This window comes from Phymastichus coffea, unplaced genomic scaffold (assembly GCF_024137745.1).
Source record: "Phymastichus coffea isolate CEN01 unplaced genomic scaffold, Cenicafe_Pcof_1.1 PCOF00131, whole genome shotgun sequence".
Classification (NCBI taxonomy): Eukaryota; Metazoa; Arthropoda; class Insecta; order Hymenoptera; family Eulophidae; genus Phymastichus; species Phymastichus coffea.
The window spans coordinates 1-21,425 of record NW_026706942.1 but is presented as its reverse complement, the minus strand read 5'-3'; the positions used below and the strand labels follow the sequence as shown (position 1 = coordinate 21,425).

The 21,425-nt window shown below is 34.3% G+C and overlaps 2 protein-coding genes across 3 annotated transcripts; both read left to right on the top strand.

Annotated features, from left to right (window-relative positions):
- Positions 1-648: 648 nt before the first annotated feature.
- LOC131671638 (WW domain-binding protein 4) lies at positions 649-21,031 on the top strand. Its single transcript, XM_058948224.1, has 7 exons — positions 649-950; positions 11,401-11,608; positions 11,760-11,846; positions 11,988-12,083; positions 16,059-16,293; positions 18,336-18,648; positions 18,732-21,031. Coding segments are annotated over exons 1-7 (1,161 nt in total). The 5' UTR covers positions 649-948; the 3' UTR covers positions 18,952-21,031.
- On the top strand, positions 6,232-10,532 carry LOC131671639 (calmodulin-lysine N-methyltransferase). Of its 2 annotated transcripts, none has more exons than XM_058948226.1 (4): positions 6,232-6,618; positions 6,796-7,103; positions 8,307-8,555; positions 8,668-10,532. In XM_058948226.1, the coding sequence occupies exons 2-4, from the start codon at positions 6,813-6,815 to the stop codon at positions 9,040-9,042; spliced, it is 915 nt and encodes a 304-aa protein (XP_058804209.1). In that variant the 5' UTR covers positions 6,232-6,618; positions 6,796-6,812; the 3' UTR covers positions 9,043-10,532. The 2 variants fall into 2 exon arrangements, with proteins under 2 accessions (XP_058804209.1, XP_058804208.1); XM_058948225.1 differs by having other exon boundaries at positions 6,239-6,618; positions 6,796-7,151.
- Positions 21,032-21,425: the final 394 nt, after the last annotated feature.

Genomic DNA, 21,425 nt, shown 5'->3' with positions numbered 1-21,425 from the left:
GTATCTAGACTACCAAGTGCTGATAGTAATATAGTCAATTGTTAATTGTAGCGCAGACCGCACGACAGATGGCAGTCGTCACTCATAATTGATCCTATTAGTTTTTAACTTCCTGTTGCTAATTAAAATTTTTATTCTTTCCTATTATCTTTATTTTTTAATGTAGATGCAAGTACAAATATTTTAAGTAAGTTGTCTACCAAAGTTAAAAAAGTTGTCAACTAAAATACTATGTAGGCTGTTAAACCGTCAAGTTTATCTTAGTATTAAACTAAAACTAAATGTCATAGAGAGTTATGTTTTATAATTTTATATTGCATTAATTATAAAGATTACGCATATTTTTTTACCGTGAAAGATTTTATATGCTGTATTATTAGATATACAGACCTAGAAGTTTTACACTTTTATATGGTACCACTTATAGAAAAATCACTCGTATTTTAGTATCGTCAGAAGTTCTAAATAGTCACATTTTTATACTACATATCATTATATTACTATAAATTTATGGAACCAACTATGTATTTGAATACTGTAATTCACCGCGCCCACACCGGCGCCGTTGTGGTGGTGATGTGGCTATATAATGTACACAGTTTATGCCAATAAAAAAAATAATAATCCTATTAGTTTGTGTCAAACGAGCACCACTGCCAATTATTCAATTGAATTGATATTTTACAAGAAGTTAAAAATCACGATCAAACGTAAACAACGATTAAAATGTGCGATGTTTTGTTAATATTTTAAATAATTATGAGTGGTTTATTTATTTTGATAAAGTTCAAGGATCAACAGACAATAAGATCGGTTTCTTCGAAATATTCAATTTGTGAATAGATAAATTATAATGCTTACAAAGAGGTTATATTTTTATTGAAAAATTTATTCTAACCAACCATTTTCACCAAGATTTGTTTAACTACATTAGAACGCTTTATAAAAATGTAAGTAAAAGCAACTTTTTTCTTTTTTAAATGTGGTAAAGATTTACTAATAATAATCGTGATTACTTCTACCAAGATTTCCAAAGATTTCCATAATTACATGATTTCAGTCGCGTATAACTCCGACAGATAATGCGAGTAATAGAAAAAAAGACGTCAACCTCGAACTCGGTAACCAATTCCCTTTTTTTCAAAACCCAGAAAACCAAAAAACATTAACTAAAGAATCCGAAAAATTTAGGTGACTGTAAAAAATTTTAAGATAATCACCCATTAAGTAATGTTATTACGGGACTCTAATCACATAATTGCAGGAATCACATTGCGAATATCTCGTCAAATAAATATTAACTACTGTTATTGCATACTAATAAATAGTAAAATTACATTAAAAGTTCAGAAATAAGCTTCTACATTATTATTATTATTATTTTATTATTATTATACTATTTCAGATGAATATAATGAACTGTATAATCATTTTACTAAATTAACAATTTAAAAGATATTTAAAGATTATTTTGGTATTTGTTATAGATTTTACAGTAATTCAAAGAACTTTTTAAGTTCAAGTCTATCTACATTTAATTATCCTAAATTTTCATAACGTTGTTATAATTATTTAACAATATATTAAAAAATATATTTTAAAAAATTTCTTAAATTTATGGTTATAATTTAAAAGAAGTATATTTTTAAACATGTCCGTGTTACAAAAACAAAAATTGAGCTGAAGATTTTAAACATTTCTGCTTATTTTGTTTACTTTATTAATATTTTTCACCATTTTAATCAATAGAACAGAAAAAATTCACAAATTATAGTTGATGAATTAAATCATTTTAAATATCAACAAAAATCTATCATAGATGAAATTCTTACTCTACTAGTTTGATAAAGCTCTAGTTGTAAAAAATTGTTATCAAATGAAAGTTTCTTAGAAACTTAGTGTTATCATTTTCTGTAATAAGAATGCTTCCATAGCTCGAATTTTAAGCATTACATTTTCTACTTTCTCAAGGGGTTATTGGCATTTGAAAATTATTAGATTGTATGCGATCTTATCAATGTTATATTCAAATCTGTGTATACTTCCAACTAATTGTTTTCTTTAAATTAGCATTTAACACTATAATTATTTTGAGTTATATATTTCTAAATAGATATAGAAAAATTTTACACAGTTCACAAGCTATATTAAACCAATGTCAACTTAATTTTTTTTTAATTTATATATTTAGAAGTATAAATATCACACTAATTCTCAGACATGGACTCAATTTTAAATTACACAATCTTAAGATAACTTTCAAGAAAACAAAAAATTCTTGAAGCTTTGAAAGCTTTGTAAAAAATTTTTACAGTATAAAACTGTCAACATTCAAGTATTTGGCAACTGTACTCTACTGGATCTTGTTTCCACTGGTATCACATTAAGAAAAAAAGAAAAAAGACTACTATGAATTTGTTTGAGGAAAAAGCTTCATTAATGATACCAGCCAGCAAAAATGGAATAGTTTGATTCATCACTGAAAAGTAATACATTTTTACCTTAGAGGTATATGAAAGGGCTGTGTTATTAGCATATTGTACTATATAGGTATGTTATAACAGTAAGGGAGATACTAGACAAGGAGAAGGAGAGTTTGGAGCCTTGTGAGACTTCAACAGTAATAGGTTAAGGGTTAAACAAGTTCTTACTTGCGCAAACCCTGAATGTCTAATTTGAAAAATAAAACAATTGATTAGCCCTGTTAGTAATAAGGGTAACTGAGTTCGATTAATATAAAAATAAAGCCATCATGTTTTATCTTCAAAGTAATATGTCTGATACACCAGACTTAGTCGAATGTCTGTTTTACACCAAGGAGGAGGAGTATGGAAGTATGCTATCATTTGTTGTAATTGTTTGTGACAAATTTATGTCAGACATCTTTTCTTGGAGTGTTGATACTCAGGAAGTACATATTTTATCTTGAATACATTTTTTGAGACAGTTCAGTATAATGGATTCATTACTTTGCTGAGTAGAGAAAATTGATGAGTCTGTAGCAGGATGCTTGATTAAGGAGTTTATTGACTATAGGAAGGCAGGTAATAGTATCGTCCTTTCAAGCACTAGAAATATTATAGTTTTGTCATTTTTGAGAGATTTTATCACAGCAGCTACTTTCTTGGGGGAAGTTGGTTGAAATTTGAAGTTAAGCATCGTTTCAGTGACGTGATGGTAAATGTTAGCGAATTTTCTTGTGGGAAAGGGGGAATCTTTAAGAGACTCTGAGGAGATATTGGGGATGAGTGGAGTACTTTATTGCAGATTGACTTAGTTACTTCACAAATAATGTTATTGATGCGTTACATTTACCTACGGGTTTATTTCTTTTTACTGATAAGAACATAAACCACAGAAGACGTGTGTACTAAAGTTGATTCTATTTTCTCTTTAGTTTCTTAGGTGAGTGCAAGGATGACGTTGTGTATGTCGGTGATTGGCTACATTTGTAAACATTTGAAGGAAGAGTTTTCAAGCTGAGACCGTAGAGTTAGTCAGGCGATTTTTTATCTTTAATGATTCTCTAGGCCACCGTCGCCGGAGCTTTCAATAAGCACAAGTTTGTGATCGGAATCGAGGGCAGAGACTGATCAAGTTTCTTTATCGAGAGTGAGATTTTTACTGAATATATCTAGGGTGATAGGGCTGGGCTTTTAATGGCGTCCTGTGGAGAAGTAGGTGTATTCAAAGGAGACCTGAACTGAGTGGTTGTGATAGTACATGAAGTTGAGTAATTTTGAACCCTTTGAGTATGTTGCACGACACCGCCAGGAACAGTACTTAACATTGAAATTGCATCCAAGAACTTTTGGGACATCAAAGTATAGAACAGGGACAGTATCTAAAAGATTTGTGTTTTCAGCTACTGAAATCAGTCGATTGGTTCATTCATGCATAAGTAGATGGCTCGTACAAAAATAGTACATTGACTTGTATACCTGTTAATAACTCGAATGATTCCATATAAATATATAAAATTAGACAGTAAAAAATTCCATATTAATATATAACAATAAAGTATTTTTAACTGATAGGAAAGATATATAAATACATATAAATTTCGTATAAAATTTGTATAAAATGTGTTCCAAATATTGCACGCGCGCATGCACGCACGCACACAATTTAATAACTGTACCAATGGGCAATTAATGTATGATTGTAAGTTATACAGTTGGTCCCTGAGATTACGAGTTATTGGTTTACTATATTTCAACGTGATTTAAAAATAGCATCAGTATGTTAAAATTTGTAAGATTAATAAATACATTGAGACTTTGATAAGATAGCAAGTAATGAACTGCTGCTATCACATATACGTTACAGTACGTATGACTCAGCTACAACTATTATTTCATTCATTGAAAGTTCAATTTGTTTGTTTTTGTCATTTAGAAAAGTTTCTGAAAGAGTTATCATTTGCATCTACTTTTTTTCTAGCCTAAGAAGAATAACAATCTTCTCTAGTAACCATCAGAGTCGGGTTGTAGATTGCGACAAATGCACTTTTTGAAAAAAAGAAAGCCCTTGATATGTACCAAGGGGAGTCCTGCGCGCTTTAACCACTGGGTCACCGCGGCTCTTATAAGCTTTAATAGCATTTCTTTAAAATTATTCAAACTAATCACACTAAAAAATCTTATTTTACAAAAATAAGTTTATCAACGGTTTGTACAGAAAGATTTCTTTCATATTTTTTTCGAAAATAGAAGTAGAATAGTACAGTTTGTTTCTAATGTTGACATGATTGATTTAAATAAATTTTATACATGTGACAGGCTCGATAAGTAAGTTTATTGAAGCTGTCACACACTGACCAGCTTTCACCATTTTTCATTTGTACTAACTGCCCAGTAAACTTTGTTATAGGACTTTGTACAATTTTTGTCAATGGGTTCCGAGAACAGTGGTAGCATTTGCAACAAATACAACTCTGCCCGCGAAAAAATAACTCGATAAGCTCTTATCGATTGACCAGTATTGACCAGTGTTTGTTGAGATTTATCTTAAAAGACGAAGCTCTCTTGTGGCGTGAAGCCATTGAGCTGCCTTTGGCTTCGAGAATAACTCGATGCGCATCTCAAATTTTGTTGCGCGTGCAACTATCTATAATATTGAATTAGCTATACTTCTGTTTCTCGATGCTACTTCAGCTTTGCACAGCTCTCGACTGATTTTACAATACAATGCATTATGCCAATAAAGTTGTCTTTAAGACTTGGTGCAGAATATAGATACTTTTTACTATTTTATAACAGTACAAATATATTTGAAATACGTAATGTGTAATTTGTGGAATGCGGAAAATTTTAAACATAAAAGTTTATATTTTGTCTTTTTTATTGTTTAAGCTTTTATAGGAAACTAAGCATCAAGTATTTCTATTCGTTTAACAAAGTCGACTGTGAAAGCTAAGTTAGGTCCTTTATAAAAAAATAAGAGAAAAGTAGGCGAAATCATTCAATAAATGTTCTTTTATAAGTGTACTAGCGCCTCGGCAACAGTTGAATTGTTTGTGATATTGGTAATTGTACTGATAATTTTGTTTGAGACAAAAAAAATTCTTTGTTTTCAAATAAATAGTTAGTAAGATGAGCCTTATATCAACGTTGTTTTAATAAAGCATTTGTAACGATGACCTATTTACAGTTGTGAATCTATTTAGTATGTTGAGCTCATTTAATGGTCAGCTGCATTTTAACAAACCTACTTGCAGTCCCAATTAAACAATTACAAATCAGCATCATAGACAAATTCCACACATTGTTGGCATTTTCTCAAAGGCGACCTATGATCTGAATGTTTAGTTTAAAAATAATTTGGCAAATACAAAGGAGTGAGAGAGGTTCTGTTTATATAGACGTGAATGTTTTTGTCTCTTTGGATCTTTCATTGGCCAGTGCATTGAGTCAAGGTAATGAGCGCAGTGCTTGGCAATACTATGCCAAGAGAATCACGACCCGGTCATTCTCCCGAACATTAAAATTATTTTCATTTTGATACTTTTGACCAATGACACGGGTAAGTTATTTTTCGTCAAACCATAAAATATTTCAGTATTAGTAATCGCGGAGCACTCAGGCAGTGTCTTTATTTATGGAGTCATCATAATCAGCAAAACATTATTCAGCGTGACCTTCAGCAAATAAGCACAAAAAAAAGAGAACGTTTCCGTTTGCTTTTGAAGCTATTATCATTGTCGCAAGCAACGGCTGTGATCTGACATGTTCGTGCATCGTCAGCGTTCAAACGGTCTGTCAAGGTGCCTGGAGCGACGGGCGCCACAGACGAAGAACTTAAAATCGGATCTCCCACGGAGAACGCGCTGGGCAGAAAGCGCGAACTCGGACGGAAGCAGGAAGCGAAGGGCAGAGGCGCTCGGGGCTGGGCGCGTGGGCGCGCGGCAGGTGCAGAAGAAGAGCGGCGCCGCCAAGGATGGACGGCGGGGGCGCCGGCCGGAGCCGGGGCCGGGGCCGAGCGCGACCGAGCCAGCGACGCCAGTCGGCCGGCGGCGCCCGCTCGCGCTCGCACCGCGTCACGGTGTGGCCCGCAGCCCCCGGCCCCGGCCCCGGCCCCCGAGTCTGTAGCTCGCTGGCCTGCGCTCTTCTCTGCCAGGTAAGCGCGGTCGCGGCCGCCACAGCTCGCCGACCTCGGACGGCGTGCAGGCGCTCGCGCGCCTCTAAAAATACACCCTAATAACTGGCGTGCGAGGCGAGCAAGGCGACGGCGACGCGAGCGGACGAGCCAGTCCGCCGGAGCCCGCGATTTTGGCGAACGACTGTTGTGTGGCAGGTGCGGCGGCAGCGGAGATGCTGCACGAGCAGCCGCGGCTGCTCGCCCAGAAGAGGTGGCGCCTGCTCGCGCGGGCGCTGACGGGCTCGCCGGAGCCGGGCCCGGGGCGCATCTCCACGCGGCGCTTCGGCTCGTTCGGCCTGCTGCGCGCCGACCACCTGCCGGACTACCGCTTCGGCCAGGAGGCGCACTGCAGCTGGTGGCTCTACAGCTGCCTCATCGGCGGCCGGCTCTACCAGCTGCTCGTGCGTCGGGTCAGCAACTGCTTCACCGCCGACCAGCTGATCGGCTTCAACAACACCGGCAACGTCTGTGTCTGGCCGTCCGAGGAGTGCCTGGCCTATTACGTTCTCAAAGTCGGGTCGCGCGCCTGCTCGTCGCCAGTCCTCGGCCGTGCGCGCAGCCCTCGCGCCTCGCTCGCTCGCGCCCTCGTTCCCTCGTTCCGTCCTTTCGCCCTTGCACTCGAGCCCGCCGGGTCTCCGTTCTGCGCGGAGCTCCGCTCGGCAGATCCGGCCGACAGGGCAACTTCCGGTGTCGATGTTTCTACGCTTCTACCGTGGTGGTCCGTCGCTCGGCGTCCGCCACTTCCAGCAGATTTTCGATCGGCGACTCGTCGATTCCCTCGGCTCCACTTTGTTCGCTATCTCTCGAGTGACGCGATCTAAAGCAAACGAAAGCAAACGAAATTCCACTTGAGTGCATTCTTTTAAATTTACATCAAAAGGCACGCTCTACTTACATAATAAGATCAGCGTACACTAACTCGACCTTCTATACGCGCATAGCTTCTCTAATCTATTTAACCGACATCGGTAATCCAACGAGAAAACAAAAGAGCGTGCATCCAATTACAGGGTTCTCGTAGGGCTCGCGGTTGCTAATAATCGGCACGTGAACAGCTAATAATCGGATCATACCGGCTGGCAATCACGTGATTTCGCGTTTAAACAACTCGATGCCAATACATTTTATTCAAGTGCCTTTGAAGCTGCAGATTTTTTATATCTGACTGCCATTGCTTTGGAGAGCCGCGGTGGCTCAGTGGATTAAGGCTTTTGGTTATCCAAGTCGTTCGGGCTCGGCACGTCCATTAACCGTAGGCCCCACAATCCCGATTATTGCAGTTGTCTCCGCGCCCCTGCACGTAAACCTCGCATTGTTCCGCTCTAACAAAGTCGCGTCAAAGTGCACCGACAAAACATTAAAGACCCTCTTCACTTTTTTTTCATTTTACCTAGTGACGAAGGTGTGACGCGCAATTCTAAGCGTGGGTGTAATTCTAGCGAAGGCCGCATTGTAGAGAGCCGTTGCAATGTGGAAAAACGCGCCGTAGAAAGATTGCTTCCAAGGGTCGTCGCCGAAAGCCAACAGCCGCACTAGGCTCGTTTGGCCGTGGAGGTAGTGGCGAGGCACGCGCACGGGCGCGGGCGAAGAGCGAGAGCAGCGAGGCGCCGAAGGCGCGAGCGCGGCACAGGTCTGGCACCAACTACTGATCGGTAACGTGTCGGCAGAATGGCGAGATCTGCCGCGGGCGCCGGGTGCTGGAGCTCGGCGGAGGCATGAGCTGCCTAGCGGGCGCGCTGGTGGCCAAGTATTGTCAGGCGAGCTCGGTGACGCTGACGGACGGCAACGCAAGGAGCGTGGACAACGTCGCCCGAATCGTGGAGAGCAACGGTCTGGAGGGCCTGGCGCGCTGCCTCGTGGTACAGTGGGCCAGCGCCGCTGAGGCGCTGGGCCGATCGCCGAGCCGCCGGCCCCAGGTCTGTACGTCGTGCGAAGGGGGCAGCTACGGCTCCTTGTCCAGTCGCCGCGGCTAGCCGACGTCCTGGCGAGGCAGCAATCACTATCGATACGCCGGTCGTGTGTCCGCAGGAGCTCGCCTCCGGCAGCGGCTCTGGCAGCGACGTCCGTAGCGGGGACGAGCGTCCGTACGACCTCATTCTCTGCGCCGACTGCTTGTTCTTCGACGAGGATTGGCTCGACCTCGTGGACACGATCTATGCCTGGCTGGCCGACGACGGCCTCGCCCTGGTCATGGCCCCGAGACGAGGCGCGACCTTTCGCCGCTTCGCCGAGGCAGCCGCGTGTCGTGGTCTCCTGCTCCGTCGCCAGCGCGAGTGTTACGACCCCGAGATCTGGGCCCGGCATCTGCAACTGCTCGCCTCCGACCCTCTATACTGTCCCGATATTCATTTACCCGTGCTGCTCGAGTTGACCAAGCCTGGCCGTGGTCCGCGGCTCGGCTGAACCACGGGCTACCAGCACCGGGGCCCCGCGTTCCTGCAGCCCTCCGTCCGCATCGTCATTCTCTCAGCGATTCCGAGTCCATTCTAATTTTATTTTGCGACCCTTCATGCACTAGCACTCGAATAACCTCGCTCATCGAAGTTGGAATTTCCAAAGGGCTTGGCAATCTTATTCTTCTTAGATTCGTAAAATATTAATGACGTTTAATATAATACTTGGACAAAAAGTGAATGACAAAAATATAATATTTAGTTTATGGAAGGCCTCAAATGCATATCTTTTTACATAACATATACAAGTTTGTATTAAAAAATTTGTTCCCATCTTAGTTTAACGTGCATATTTTTACAGCACGGTATACAGTTAATTAATAGCAATTATAAATTCTCTAAAACAATACATCTGTGCTATGCTAAATATATAAGTATAAAATTTTTGCTTGAGCGATTGTCACATTCTTTAGTCACAGAATTCCTCTCATCCCTCTTTTCTTTTTTCTCTTTTTTCTTGATTATTCTTTCTCAGTTCACGTTGAATATTTTTTTAAACAATCAGTGGCTAATAGCTGAACGTCTGATTTTCTGTACACAATAGTCTAAAAATTATTTTAAAAAATCTAGAAATAAAAGTGAAATCAAGAACAAGTAGAGTCTTTTTGCTCTAAACTTTCAATATAAAACAAGGTATATATTAATTTTTGTTTTTCGTATAAATATTCTCAACTTTAAATATATTTTGCCTTGCCTCCTTATTTTTATTGAAAGGACGTCTACGCACATGATATTTTCACCCGATCAAAGGTTTGTACTACACTTTGTATTCTTATCTTTGAATTTTGCAGAGGTTAATGTTTTGTGTAGGAATTTTAATTTTATTAATACTAAAGCAATACCTAAGTTTTTGTATAGCACTGAAAATCGATACGAAAGAAAACTGTGATTAAAATTTAGAACGACCTCAAATAATTACATAGATATTGATCAGCACATTTCGACTTAATGAATTTTTTGGGATTGAAAAAATTAGAGTTAGACCTTAACAAAATAGTTTACTATTATTTTATTGTTTTTATTTGCCTCTATTTTTATTTGTTTGAGAAAAAAAGTATTTTTGTCAAAATCATTTATACTTTTCTCTTTCGTAAATAGTCTGTACAGAAAATCTACCACCACTGGCGAAACATTGTAACATAAATTAACTATTATTTTTATTTATCTGAGTTATCAGTGGAGCACTATGATATTCAACTACATATGAGTAAATAAATTGTTTTACAGCCAACAAAATTTTCCCTGCGTTAAAAAACAAATTCCTGATGAAGTTAAGCTCTTTTAACATGGCCTTGTAATTAATGACCTATAAATACTCTTTGAATATGTTAAGAGTTTGATAGGTACTTAAAGTTTCATTATCTTTTTCAATCAAAACAGCATTTTTGATTTATAAAAAGCTCTAATGGCACTTGTAGTTTTATCGGAATAAATGGAATACTTTAATTGTAAAATTCTTAGTCATAATTTGCCCTAGTCCCGTTATCCTGCAAAGGCTTAGAAAAATAATATGTTTTTCAAATAAGTAAATAAGAGCAATTGAAAAATTAAAAAATGGTAACATGAAAAACATCCTTACTATGGTTATTTTTTATGCCATGAGTTACTTTTGCTTAGCGAAAACAACTATACTCTTCTTTTTATGCTACACAGTAAAAGACTGAATTATTAGAAGGTATATGAGAAATTCTACAAAAAATGCAATAATTTAAGAAGATTTTGTTGAACTGTTATGCTGTGAGCACGCTCATTGTCATGCGATTTTGTCAACACATGTTATAAACATAAAACTTCAAACACTTTGACGTTAGAATATTTGGAAAAACTCATCTGAATGATATTTTTGGCCCATAAGATTCGGGCATAAAGAGCGTATTTATCTCCTGCCAGTAATTCCAAAAGTCGTAGCCTTTTTTTATTTGATATATATAATTATGTTCTCAAAGTACACTCTTTTTAGTGTTTTATAATTATAGTTTTACAATTAAGTACAATTATAAAGCGGCCCTTTACGGAAATTTCTTATAGATTGTTTCAATGTACGCAATCTAATTTACACTGTTATTTTCAACGAAAAGCAATTATCGTTGCTTACTTGCAACTCATTACATTTTATCGATCATTAAAACACAATGATTCGTGTATAGAATTAAACGTTCTGCGTTTAATTAAGAGATCCAATGACATTAAATTTAACAAAGAGTAGTAATAATTAAAAAATATGTTGCAGTACACAAATAACAAAATGAGTTATTTTCTAACATTAAATCAATTGGAATTGAAATGTTAAAGTATTTGTTATTTTCAGGGCTGACTTTTGGAAATCTCAGACCCGCAAATATTGTGATTTCTGTAAATGTTGGATTTCGGATAACAAAGCTAGCGTTGACTTCCACGAAGGGGGAAAAAAGCATAAAGAAAATGTCAGCAAGAGACTCAAAGAAATACATAAAAATAGTGCAAAGCAAGCCAAACAGCAGAGAAAATTTGAAAATGACTTGGAAAAGATGGAAAAGGTATTCAGAATATTCAAGAATTTTTGCTATCTAATTACACTTGTCACAGTTTATTACTTTACCTTGTTTTGTGACAATATCTCTCGCAATTGTTTTTGTAAACATTTTATTAATTATCAATTTCTGCTGAATTAGAGTACATTTTTTGCAGGCAGCAATGGAAGCTTATATGAAGGATGTCGCGAACGGCAACCGTGATATGATTGCCGATAGCATCATTCAGCAAAAGTGGAGCAAAGTAAGTGCCTTCCATTAATCGACTGTGTTGTAAGATCTTTTCATTTCTCTCCTGTATGCCCGATTTGTATTTTCTTTCTAGATATTTTACTGTTTTACAGTTCACGTTGTATTTTTAACTTTTTTTATCGTTACATAAAAGGAGCAAGCAGCACCGGAACCAGCTAATCCAAATCAAATTCCAGAGGCATCACCCAACGCTCATCCAAGGTGTACTGAAACGGTTTCTTATAAAAGTGTAAGTAATAATATACTCTTAATATTAATTATTTGCTGTTTAACTTTGTTCATGTCAATACTCATTAAATTTACATTTCTACAATAATTACAAGAAAAATGCAACATCACCGATAGAGTTCGTTATTTTACAAGCTGCACTTCCTTACGAATAACATTTATTTTTTCAAAGATAAATAATAGTATCTTATCAAAGTTTCTTCTTCATAAACTGTTTCCACAAAAGTTTTAAATAGGTAACGATTCTATATGAATGAAGAAATCATTCATTAAACTGTTATTTTGTTTTTGAATTTCAGAAGAAAAACAATAGCTATTACGTGGTGATTTTATTAAATTTACGATGTTCGTTTATATTAAAAAATAGTTTTCATAGTTTAAGCAAAATTAGAATACAGCTTCTTTAGCCCTATTAAGAAAACCATTATTTTTTCATTAATCCTTATAAAATACTAGTTTTATCGAAAGCGCTTCGGGCGCTTATTTCTTGTTTATATATCATTATATGCAGTTTGATGCTTGAATCAAATAAGAACTATTGTAAGGGAAACTAAAAATTCTCAAAAATGCTGAACATATCTAATAATAAAATAATGTGATTGAAAATTCTCTACATCCTTCGATATTAGTTAGTGAATGATTATTTAATTACGTTGATACTCAAATTTAATACCGCAGCAATTTATGTAGTGTTTAGAGACAGATAACGGGCAGCATATCGTGTTGATTTTCACTTTTTTTTAAGTAAATCGAACCGTCGGCTGTTCCTAGCAATTTAATTTTGTTTTTTGACATATTTGTCTATGATCTCAAACTTTTTGTAGAATAACTCTATATTAATATTATATCTATTATTTTTAAAATAATAACGTATTCGGCACCTTTATTTGATAATTTTTGAGTTTTATTTTCATTAATAAATTTTAAAGCAATAAGTTTTTTGAATAAATTATTGCGTTGAATGAGCCAAATTACTTATATTATTTTGAGGATTTTTAAGGATTACTTTATAATATTTTAGATTAGGCGGTTGAATGAAGTGGGTTTCATTCTCTCTTTAAAGTCTATGAATTGTGTTTCTTATTTTTTATTCAATTACTTTATCAATAATATATTGATGCCTAAGGCTATTTAAACACCGATCAATTAAACATGTGAGCTTTTGTGCTAAATTATTATACTATGTGCCTAATTCACTTTTATATATATACATAAATATACAATCAGATTACGAATAAACTTGCATCACTGGGCAGGCCATCACTTTTTTATATAGGGACAAAAATGCAACAAATTTAATCTTCGAACTTTCAGTTTACAACAAAACGGACGCACCAAAATATTTTGAAAGATTTTTTATATAACTTAAATATTATATAGCACTATATATTGTTCTTTTAATTATCTGTCAGTATATCCGCACTTCAAAATATGGCCGACAGTCACGTTCCGGTGATCAATAAACTTGAGAAGCTCTTATTGTACTGTAAGTGGATGAGTGAATGCTTTTATAATGCAGCTTTCCTGATTAGTTAACTTTTCTATATTTTGTGGCTGATTAAATAGGTTATTGTTATTTTACTGATGATATAAAAATTGCTAAAAAAGTAACAAAAATTATAATTTTTATAAATATAAACCTTTCAATTAGAAAATTAGTACAAGTAAATAAACATAGAAAATCATATTTGTAAAAAAGTGGTAAAAGTGTTGAAATATTTCAAAGAGTACGAAAGAACGGCCGAGTTTGTTTCGTACAGTTACTGATTTTATACAATTGATATCGTATGATTTTTTAAATTTTGTTTATTGAACATAATACTTCTTTGATTGAAAAGATAAAAGAGTATTTATTATAATAGAAAATACTGTTGAACATGTACATTTTTACAGAAAATTCGATTGGATAATAATGGGTCCAAAGTATTCAACATGAAGTTATTTTGCAGGAATAAATAAATATTATTAAGAATATATATATTTAAGATTCTGTCAGTTATTAAAAAATAATCAAATATACGTCATATAGAATATTTTGTGCCCATTGATTGTTTATTAATTTTTCTGCAGAAAAATATAATGAAATAATATTTCATTTTTCAACCAAATAGTATTCTATTTTTTACGTTCAATAGAAAAGTTATATATTAAATAAATTAAATTTTTTTTAATTTCTCGCACAATTGAGTAAGAATTCGTTTGATAGTATTAATAAAGAGTTAATAGAGTTTATAATACTCCTTTATTTATTAAAACTAACATATTCCTTAGTGACATTAATAAGATACAATAAAATTTATAATTATGTTCAAAATCATAATGTTACTAGGTGGCTTGAAAATAACATTTCTCAATACAAATTCAATAAAAAGAAATAACCATGTCCCTTAGTCGTTTCAGCAAAGAAAAATTCTATATTTCTTAATATAAATATATTACTTGACATTAATAAAACTTATTGATTCCTTCGATTTGCATAATGAATAGAAATCAGATTAAGTCCCACTATCTCTGAATCAGAGTAAAAAATTAATGTAAGGGACTTAGAAGAAATTGCTCAATTTTAATATGAAATGAGATGGAAAGTTAGACTCAGCCCTGGTTTCTTATGGTATGGTGTCCCATGAGCAGAGCATAAATTTTGTATCAAAGAACGAAATGGATGATTCAGCCCAAGTTTCCCATAGTGCGATGTGTCCTATGAGTCGAACGTAAATTATAAGAGGATAGGAAATATTACAAGACGAATCACTGAAGAGAGCATACTCAGGTTTACCGTCAAGTTTATTCAATATTAAAGCACCCGTTTTGCAAGACTCGCAAGGAAAAGGTCCAGGCTGTACAAAATTGAGCCTATTTATACATAGATTTCAGGCCCCGTTTACGCCGGATAGCCCTGTTAACGCTATTTTCGCAAGTGTGCAAAAACATTTTTGATCTTTAGCAACGAAATTAATAACGCTAGATAAAAAGTAAACAATGTAAAAAACACAGCATCTAATATGATTAATTAATGTATAATTCGCACGTTTCGCAAAAATCGCAGTTCAAAGTTATAAACAAACAAAGTTTGTAAATTCAATGGTGTAAAACTTATAATAAATTAATGTAATTTTTTTACATAGAAAAATAGCTTATCGTTTGTAGAAGTTATTACCAAAAAGAAAATCTCAAATTGTTTAATAACATTTAAATAATAAATTATTTTCACATTTTGCCGAATTTTATAATGCAAATATAAAATCGGCTTATTAATATTCCATTCTTACATCAATTTTATGAGTACACACAGAATCCACGCGTTCGATTTGTACTATTTTGATTGTTTATAAAAGTTATTTATTTTTTATTTTTTGATAACATTTGTAAAAAATTTGTTATCAATAGAACAAATTCTTACTCATGTTCATTTTATCGTAATCTCGACTATGATGTATTCGCTTTCATATAATAATTATTATTCGCAAAATTATAAATAAATAAAGTTTGTATATTCAAATTCGATAATATTTAAGTGCAAAAGACGTTTGAAAAGATGATATTTGGAGTCCACGCATTAAAATTAACATAAAAATTTTTGTTGATCGAAAATCGCTTTTGTTAATATATTTTAATTAAATAATGTATATCAATGTACCTATAGCTATAGGTGGAGTGACGCCATACTCCTTATATGGAAATGAATTTTGACTATCATTTTAACACAATCATATAATAAGTGAGGTGGCGCCATTATCTATGCTAATTAATAGACATGGATTCGCGGGTTGGGGTTTGGAGGGATGCCGTAGTTCGGAAGTTGGCGGAAAAATTCTCATAGGTAGGACCGCTACATCATATTCAATTAAATAGCATCGGTATCTGTACGAAACGAACTCTGCTGATATAGCGGAAGAGATATAAATGTGAATTTAAAGAATTTACAATGAGATTACGGTTTCACTAAAATTATTATTACTTGTTTTATTTATTTCAGTATGGACCAGCTGATATTGATCCACTAGATCCATTTGCTAAACAAAAATTGGCTCGACTAGAAGCAAAAGAAAAAATTAAAACTAAAACAGAAGCGAGAAAAGAAAAAAAGAAAAAGAAAAAGGAAAGTGCTAATTTACAAGAAAAAGCAGGTGGGAGTCAATTATTACAAAGAAAAGTTTGGTATGAAGCTCAGTCTCAGGGATATAGTTATTATTGGAACATCGAGACTAATGGTAAATATGACAAAAATTAATTATCAACCATAAGTGGGCCCTCCATGAGCTTTGTTGATGAATCGATATTGGCAATAACACATATGAGGGCCGTTCAATAAATCCGTGACTTTGAAATGAAAAACACCATTTACTTAAATAACTCCAATTTATTTTCCAACATCGTCTTTATTTAATTCTATATTTTTGTTATAGCGGTGCTTTTTTTATCCTTTCTAAAGTAATTTTTATCAATCTCCTTAAAATGCTCATTTGTCGCAGCATTACTTCTTCGCTCGATGAAAATCTTTTAACTGCACGCTAAAATTTTATTTTAGAAAACAAAAAATAATCTAAAGTAGAAAAATTTTGAGAATAAGGTAGATGAGAAAGTATTTCGTAGAATAAATCAAATTTAGTTTCCATCACATAATGGAAAACTAAATTAAAATAACTAAAACATTTCCAAATCAACATGAAACTTAGTATATGCATTTATACTTGATGAGACTAATACGTTATGATAACAGTACTGTCTTCTGAGAAGTCATAGACTTATTCCATCAATTCCCACGTACTTTTTTTAGATAAGAAAACACAAATCTAGCATATATTCTTTTATAGACGTTAAAAACATGGTTTAATTCATGAAAATTCACAATCCGTTATTTCCGAAGTCAGCGTGCATAATCACTATGATGTTCTTATGTTTTTAAGATATTCTAAAATTCTGAATAAAAATTTGTTTCACTGAAATGAGAAACGTAGGATATATCAGCCGTTTTCAAAGAAGAAAGTAACGTACAGGAGAGTGTCCTTCAAATTCTTAATCAAATTTGCTTTGAATATTTATTAGCATATTTGCCAAACGTTTTTAAAAGTAATAATATAGTTTTTGGTTGAGCCGAAATATTCAAATGTTTATTCGTTATCTGCGTTCCGTAATTATTATTTGAAAAGTTGTACGACTATTAAGATACAAAAGCGGTTAGCTTTTAGTTTGTAAAGAAAAAAGAGATTTTTTGTGATGAATGATGACTCCCGATTCATGATTCTCGTTGAGGAAAGTAGGATGTTCAAAATTGAACTTTCCACCTATTGTAATAGAAAAGTATGATTGAATACTGGTTGCGAGTAGGTGATTGTACCCTTGCATGACTTTTCACTGGATCGAAGTGAACTACACGAGGTTATAACCACTCCCTCGCACATATTTATAAAAATACTGATGTCGATTATAGTAAGCGCTACTCGTGCTTTATCCTGGCGGGGGCTTTTGTCTAGACAACCAGGAAATACGGTAGATTAATGATTTCAATTATTTCAATATTGAACAATGCGTTGACTCACTCATTATTAATATTACTTATTATCGTATAGGGTATTTTAATAAGAAATTATTTATTTCTGCAAAAGTTTGTTATATTCAAACATCTTGCTCATTGTTACGTATACATATTTCAATTTTATTATAAGATTTATCTTTACATCAAACTTTGTCTGTGGTAAACTTCTGCAAAAATGAGTCCCCGAGATGGCTCTCAAGCTCTAGAGATATTTGAACCGATCTACATGTATGTAACTTTCTCAATTGTTCGTTCGTTTAAACTATGCATTTTTTTGTTTCCAAGTTATCCGACCGTTCTTCGAGCTTTTCGAGCTTCTGCACAAGTCTAAATAAAACAATATATTTTCTTCTATTGAATGGTGACAGTTAAATAAAATACAATATTTTTTTAAATGTTTCCTCATTAAAATTTTTGACAAAGCTTGTGAATGGACTGAAGTATTTCTAATGTTTCGTGAATTTCTCATAGCAGAGTTCATTCCTGCAGTAAAAACAATAATCATACGTTCATAATTTCCACAAGATTCGGCATTATTATTGATAAAAATGATATCCAATAGTAATAATAATTTTTTAATGCTTGTATGAATAAAAGCGATGGTTAAATGCAGGAGAACAGATAGGGTATATAAATTGGGCATTTTTATTAAATAGCATAATACAAGGAAAAATCCTTTTAATTTTTTCAAATTGAGAATATTATTTTACGTTGTAGAAACAATGTGGGAACCACCAGCAGACGGTTTTATGTCCTTGGCTGAACAAGCTGAAGAGGCTAAAGAGCAAGCGCTTCAAGAGGAATTGTTTGAACAAATAGATAAAGAAGATGAACAAGAAAAAGCCATTGTACTGGAAGAACAAAGAGCCAACGCTGAAAGAGAAAAGCTTAAAGAAATTCGAAAACGATTTCATGAAAGCAAAAATCCAGATACTGAAAACGACGATAAATCGGACCAGGAAACAGTGTCTTACAGACGAGATTACAGTGTGCCAGAAAAACCCCAACCTTATGGTAGTTGGCAAGTTGTGTAAGTTGTAAATTTTATTATATATTTTTAATGCAATTTTTACGTTTTTATTACGTAATTTTATAATTGTTTGTACATTGTAGTAATAAACCTAGGATAGATTTTCAATTACCAGAGAAAGAAAAGGTTCCAGTTGCTACTTCAGTTCTACGTACCGAAGAACCTCTGCCTAGGAAGGTCTTTAAAGAAAAAACTATCACCAGTATTTCTACTGGAGATAGCGACGACGAAGCTTTTGCAATTTCATTTAGAAAGAGAAAATTTAGTAGTAAGAACGTACGAAAACGCATGGACAATGATTAATACTATATTCTGGTATGAATAAGTTTATAGGAGAGACCAGAATGATTCTAATCTGTAATAGAGTAATAATATGTACATTGTGTAAGCCAGATATCGATAGAAAAACGAAATTGAATGCATGTAAAGAACTACGTTTTTAAAAATGTATTATTCATATTGTATTAATAGTTACAATTTGTAAATATATATTATCGTTTTTGCAAGACAAAGAAGTTAATTTGTAACTTTGTAGTAGACATGAGTTTAGTTGCTCACAATAATGAAAAATACGTCACGAACTATTCAAAGCAATTTAGTTTTTTGACACTCCGTGTGTAAAGTACGTCTTTCCCGTACGCTCGGCAAAAAACGATGTTGAAAATTGCATTTTCCATAGTCGTATCAAAAATACGGTACAACACATCTTTAGGAAAGAGATTCTTTTTTTCGTATACTATTTCAGTTTCCACCCTCGCTTCGTTCATGTGTAAACGACACACAAGACAAGAATCTACTTTCTCGCATTTGTATTGTATTGTACTATTAACTAATCCCAAGCAGAATAGGGAAAACGGGAGAAAAAAACCTGACATATACTCTAACTTTCACTTATAAAACAAATGCAACTAAGGAGATTCCTGAGTGGATTCGTTCCATTTAAAGTGAATAACTAATTTTATACGACGTGCAGTTGTTTTTTTGAAAAAAATAAAAAATCCTAATTTTTTTCCACTTGTGACTTTTGTTTACGTCGTTTGAAATAGAATATAATTGTATACAATCATAAATGATAAATGGAAAATAAGGTACTTATACGCAAAGTTATTATTATTTATTAACGTTGATTTTTTCAAACAAGCTTTTTTCGTAGTGTAAGCAATTTTAGAGAAAAGTCGCGTCAAATACCCTCGTTCGTATACGCTAGCGTAAGATTTTTTCTAATAAATAAACAAATGATTGGTTTGCTGGCTAGCCATAAGATAGAGGATAAAGTCCGGTAGCGTGCAGTAGATGAAGAAAAAATTAGTGAACGCGAAACAGAGCTGGGCAGATCTCCGAGTTGCCTAAGCAGACAACCGTGTAGTAGAACAGATTGGCGAGTGTCAAATGCCGACGGTGATGGTCGGATTCTAGCGAGGATGCCGGCCAGCTGTAGTTACAGTCTGACCAAGCGTATGTTATTGTACCTATATAAGCGTTCGATTACCTCCCCTCCTCCCCCTCCAATCCGCTAAGTGCAGCAGAGACTTGAATCAAGTGTAGAGAGATTAGCGAATGACCGTGAGCAGACGCTGCATTACCAAAAGTTGTCGTTACTGCCAAATTCATTCTTCGAACCGCACATTTTAGACATTCGATGCTTTTCATTCCTAGTAGGTTATCCAAGCTTATCTTGCAAGCTAGGAATAAATCTTCCTTCGTTGTGATTCCCATAACAACTGAGCTTTCTAATAGCTTTATCTAAAAGAATTAATAGAAAATAATTTGTTTAAGGAAATTAAATCTTATCGATTATTATGTGAATTCGATATATGTAATATAAAGAATCTTAATCGTTGCTATATTGATATAAAAACTAACAAATTTATGGAAAATAATCAATGAAACGATGCAATTGTTTGCGAGTAGTTTATATATAATGAGAATTTCAACTTCTATTAAATTATGTCGATGAAACAATTACTCAATCTTGCAAGTTATTAACTGTTATCAAAACTCTTAGATACATTTCTATTGCTAGTAAGAGTACTTTTGCCAAAGTTTCTTTATTATGGGTCTCCTAACAAGCTGATGATACCCAAGCTTTTGCAAGAGTTTAGTTTGGCTAAAAGTTCACCAGCCGTTTTTAACCTTTAAGTTTCTGAGCTAATATAGATATGTACGGTAAAAATCTTTTAACTATTCGACTATTATATTTTATTTGATCTTCAAAGTTATTTTATCGCCATAGAAATTTATGATTATTCTAGTCCAATAAAATTTTTAGCCTATGAAAATCTTTCACCCTCCGATAAGAAAGCAATGTTAATTTCTTTATTACCGAATTTTTAACTTATGAAAACTATGAAACCATAAGTTTCTTTTTTATAGTTGAAGTATATGTTCCTCACTGTAAAATTGTCAAATTTTTGTCTTAATAAATTCATTATTTTCTTCCATTATATTGTTAAATTATTGAGTAGAAAATGTCACTTACCAAGCAAACAATTCCACCCCGTCGACAGATAAATTTTTTTATTCAAATGAAAATATGAATATAATGATTCATTTGAAAAAAAAATTGTAAAGACTTTTACGAATGATGAATTTGAATTCATTATAAATTTACTTTTAATATGGGATTAAAAACATTAAATACAAATTATTAAATACAAATTATTAAATACACTAAAGACATTTATATTATCTCTCTCTCTCTCTCTCTCTCTCTCTCTCTCTCTCTCTCTCTCTCTCTCTCTCTCTCTCTCTCTCTCTCTCTCTCTCTCTCTCTCTCT

What these genes read in the sequence shown, in the direction of transcription:
- LOC131671638 (XM_058948224.1), top strand. An exon ending in TTCAGCAAAAGTGGAGCAAA is followed by an intron (nt 11,847 to 11,987) that starts GTAAGTGCCTTC and finishes GTTACATAAAAG; the next exon opens with GAGCAAGCAGCACCGGAACC. An exon ending in TATGGTAGTTGGCAAGTTGT is followed by an intron (nt 18,649 to 18,731) that starts GTAAGTTGTAAA and finishes TGTACATTGTAG; the next exon opens with TAATAAACCTAGGATAGATT.
- LOC131671639 (XM_058948225.1), top strand. Translation starts at nt 6,813, where the DNA reads ATGCTGCACGAGCAGCCGCGGCTGCTCGCCCAGAAGAGGTGGCGCCTG. An exon ending in TGGCCTATTACGTTCTCAAA is followed by an intron (nt 7,152 to 8,306) that starts GTCGGGTCGCGC and finishes ACGTGTCGGCAG; the next exon opens with AATGGCGAGATCTGCCGCGG. An exon ending in CGCCGAGCCGCCGGCCCCAG is followed by an intron (nt 8,556 to 8,667) that starts GTCTGTACGTCG and finishes GTGTGTCCGCAG; the next exon opens with GAGCTCGCCTCCGGCAGCGG.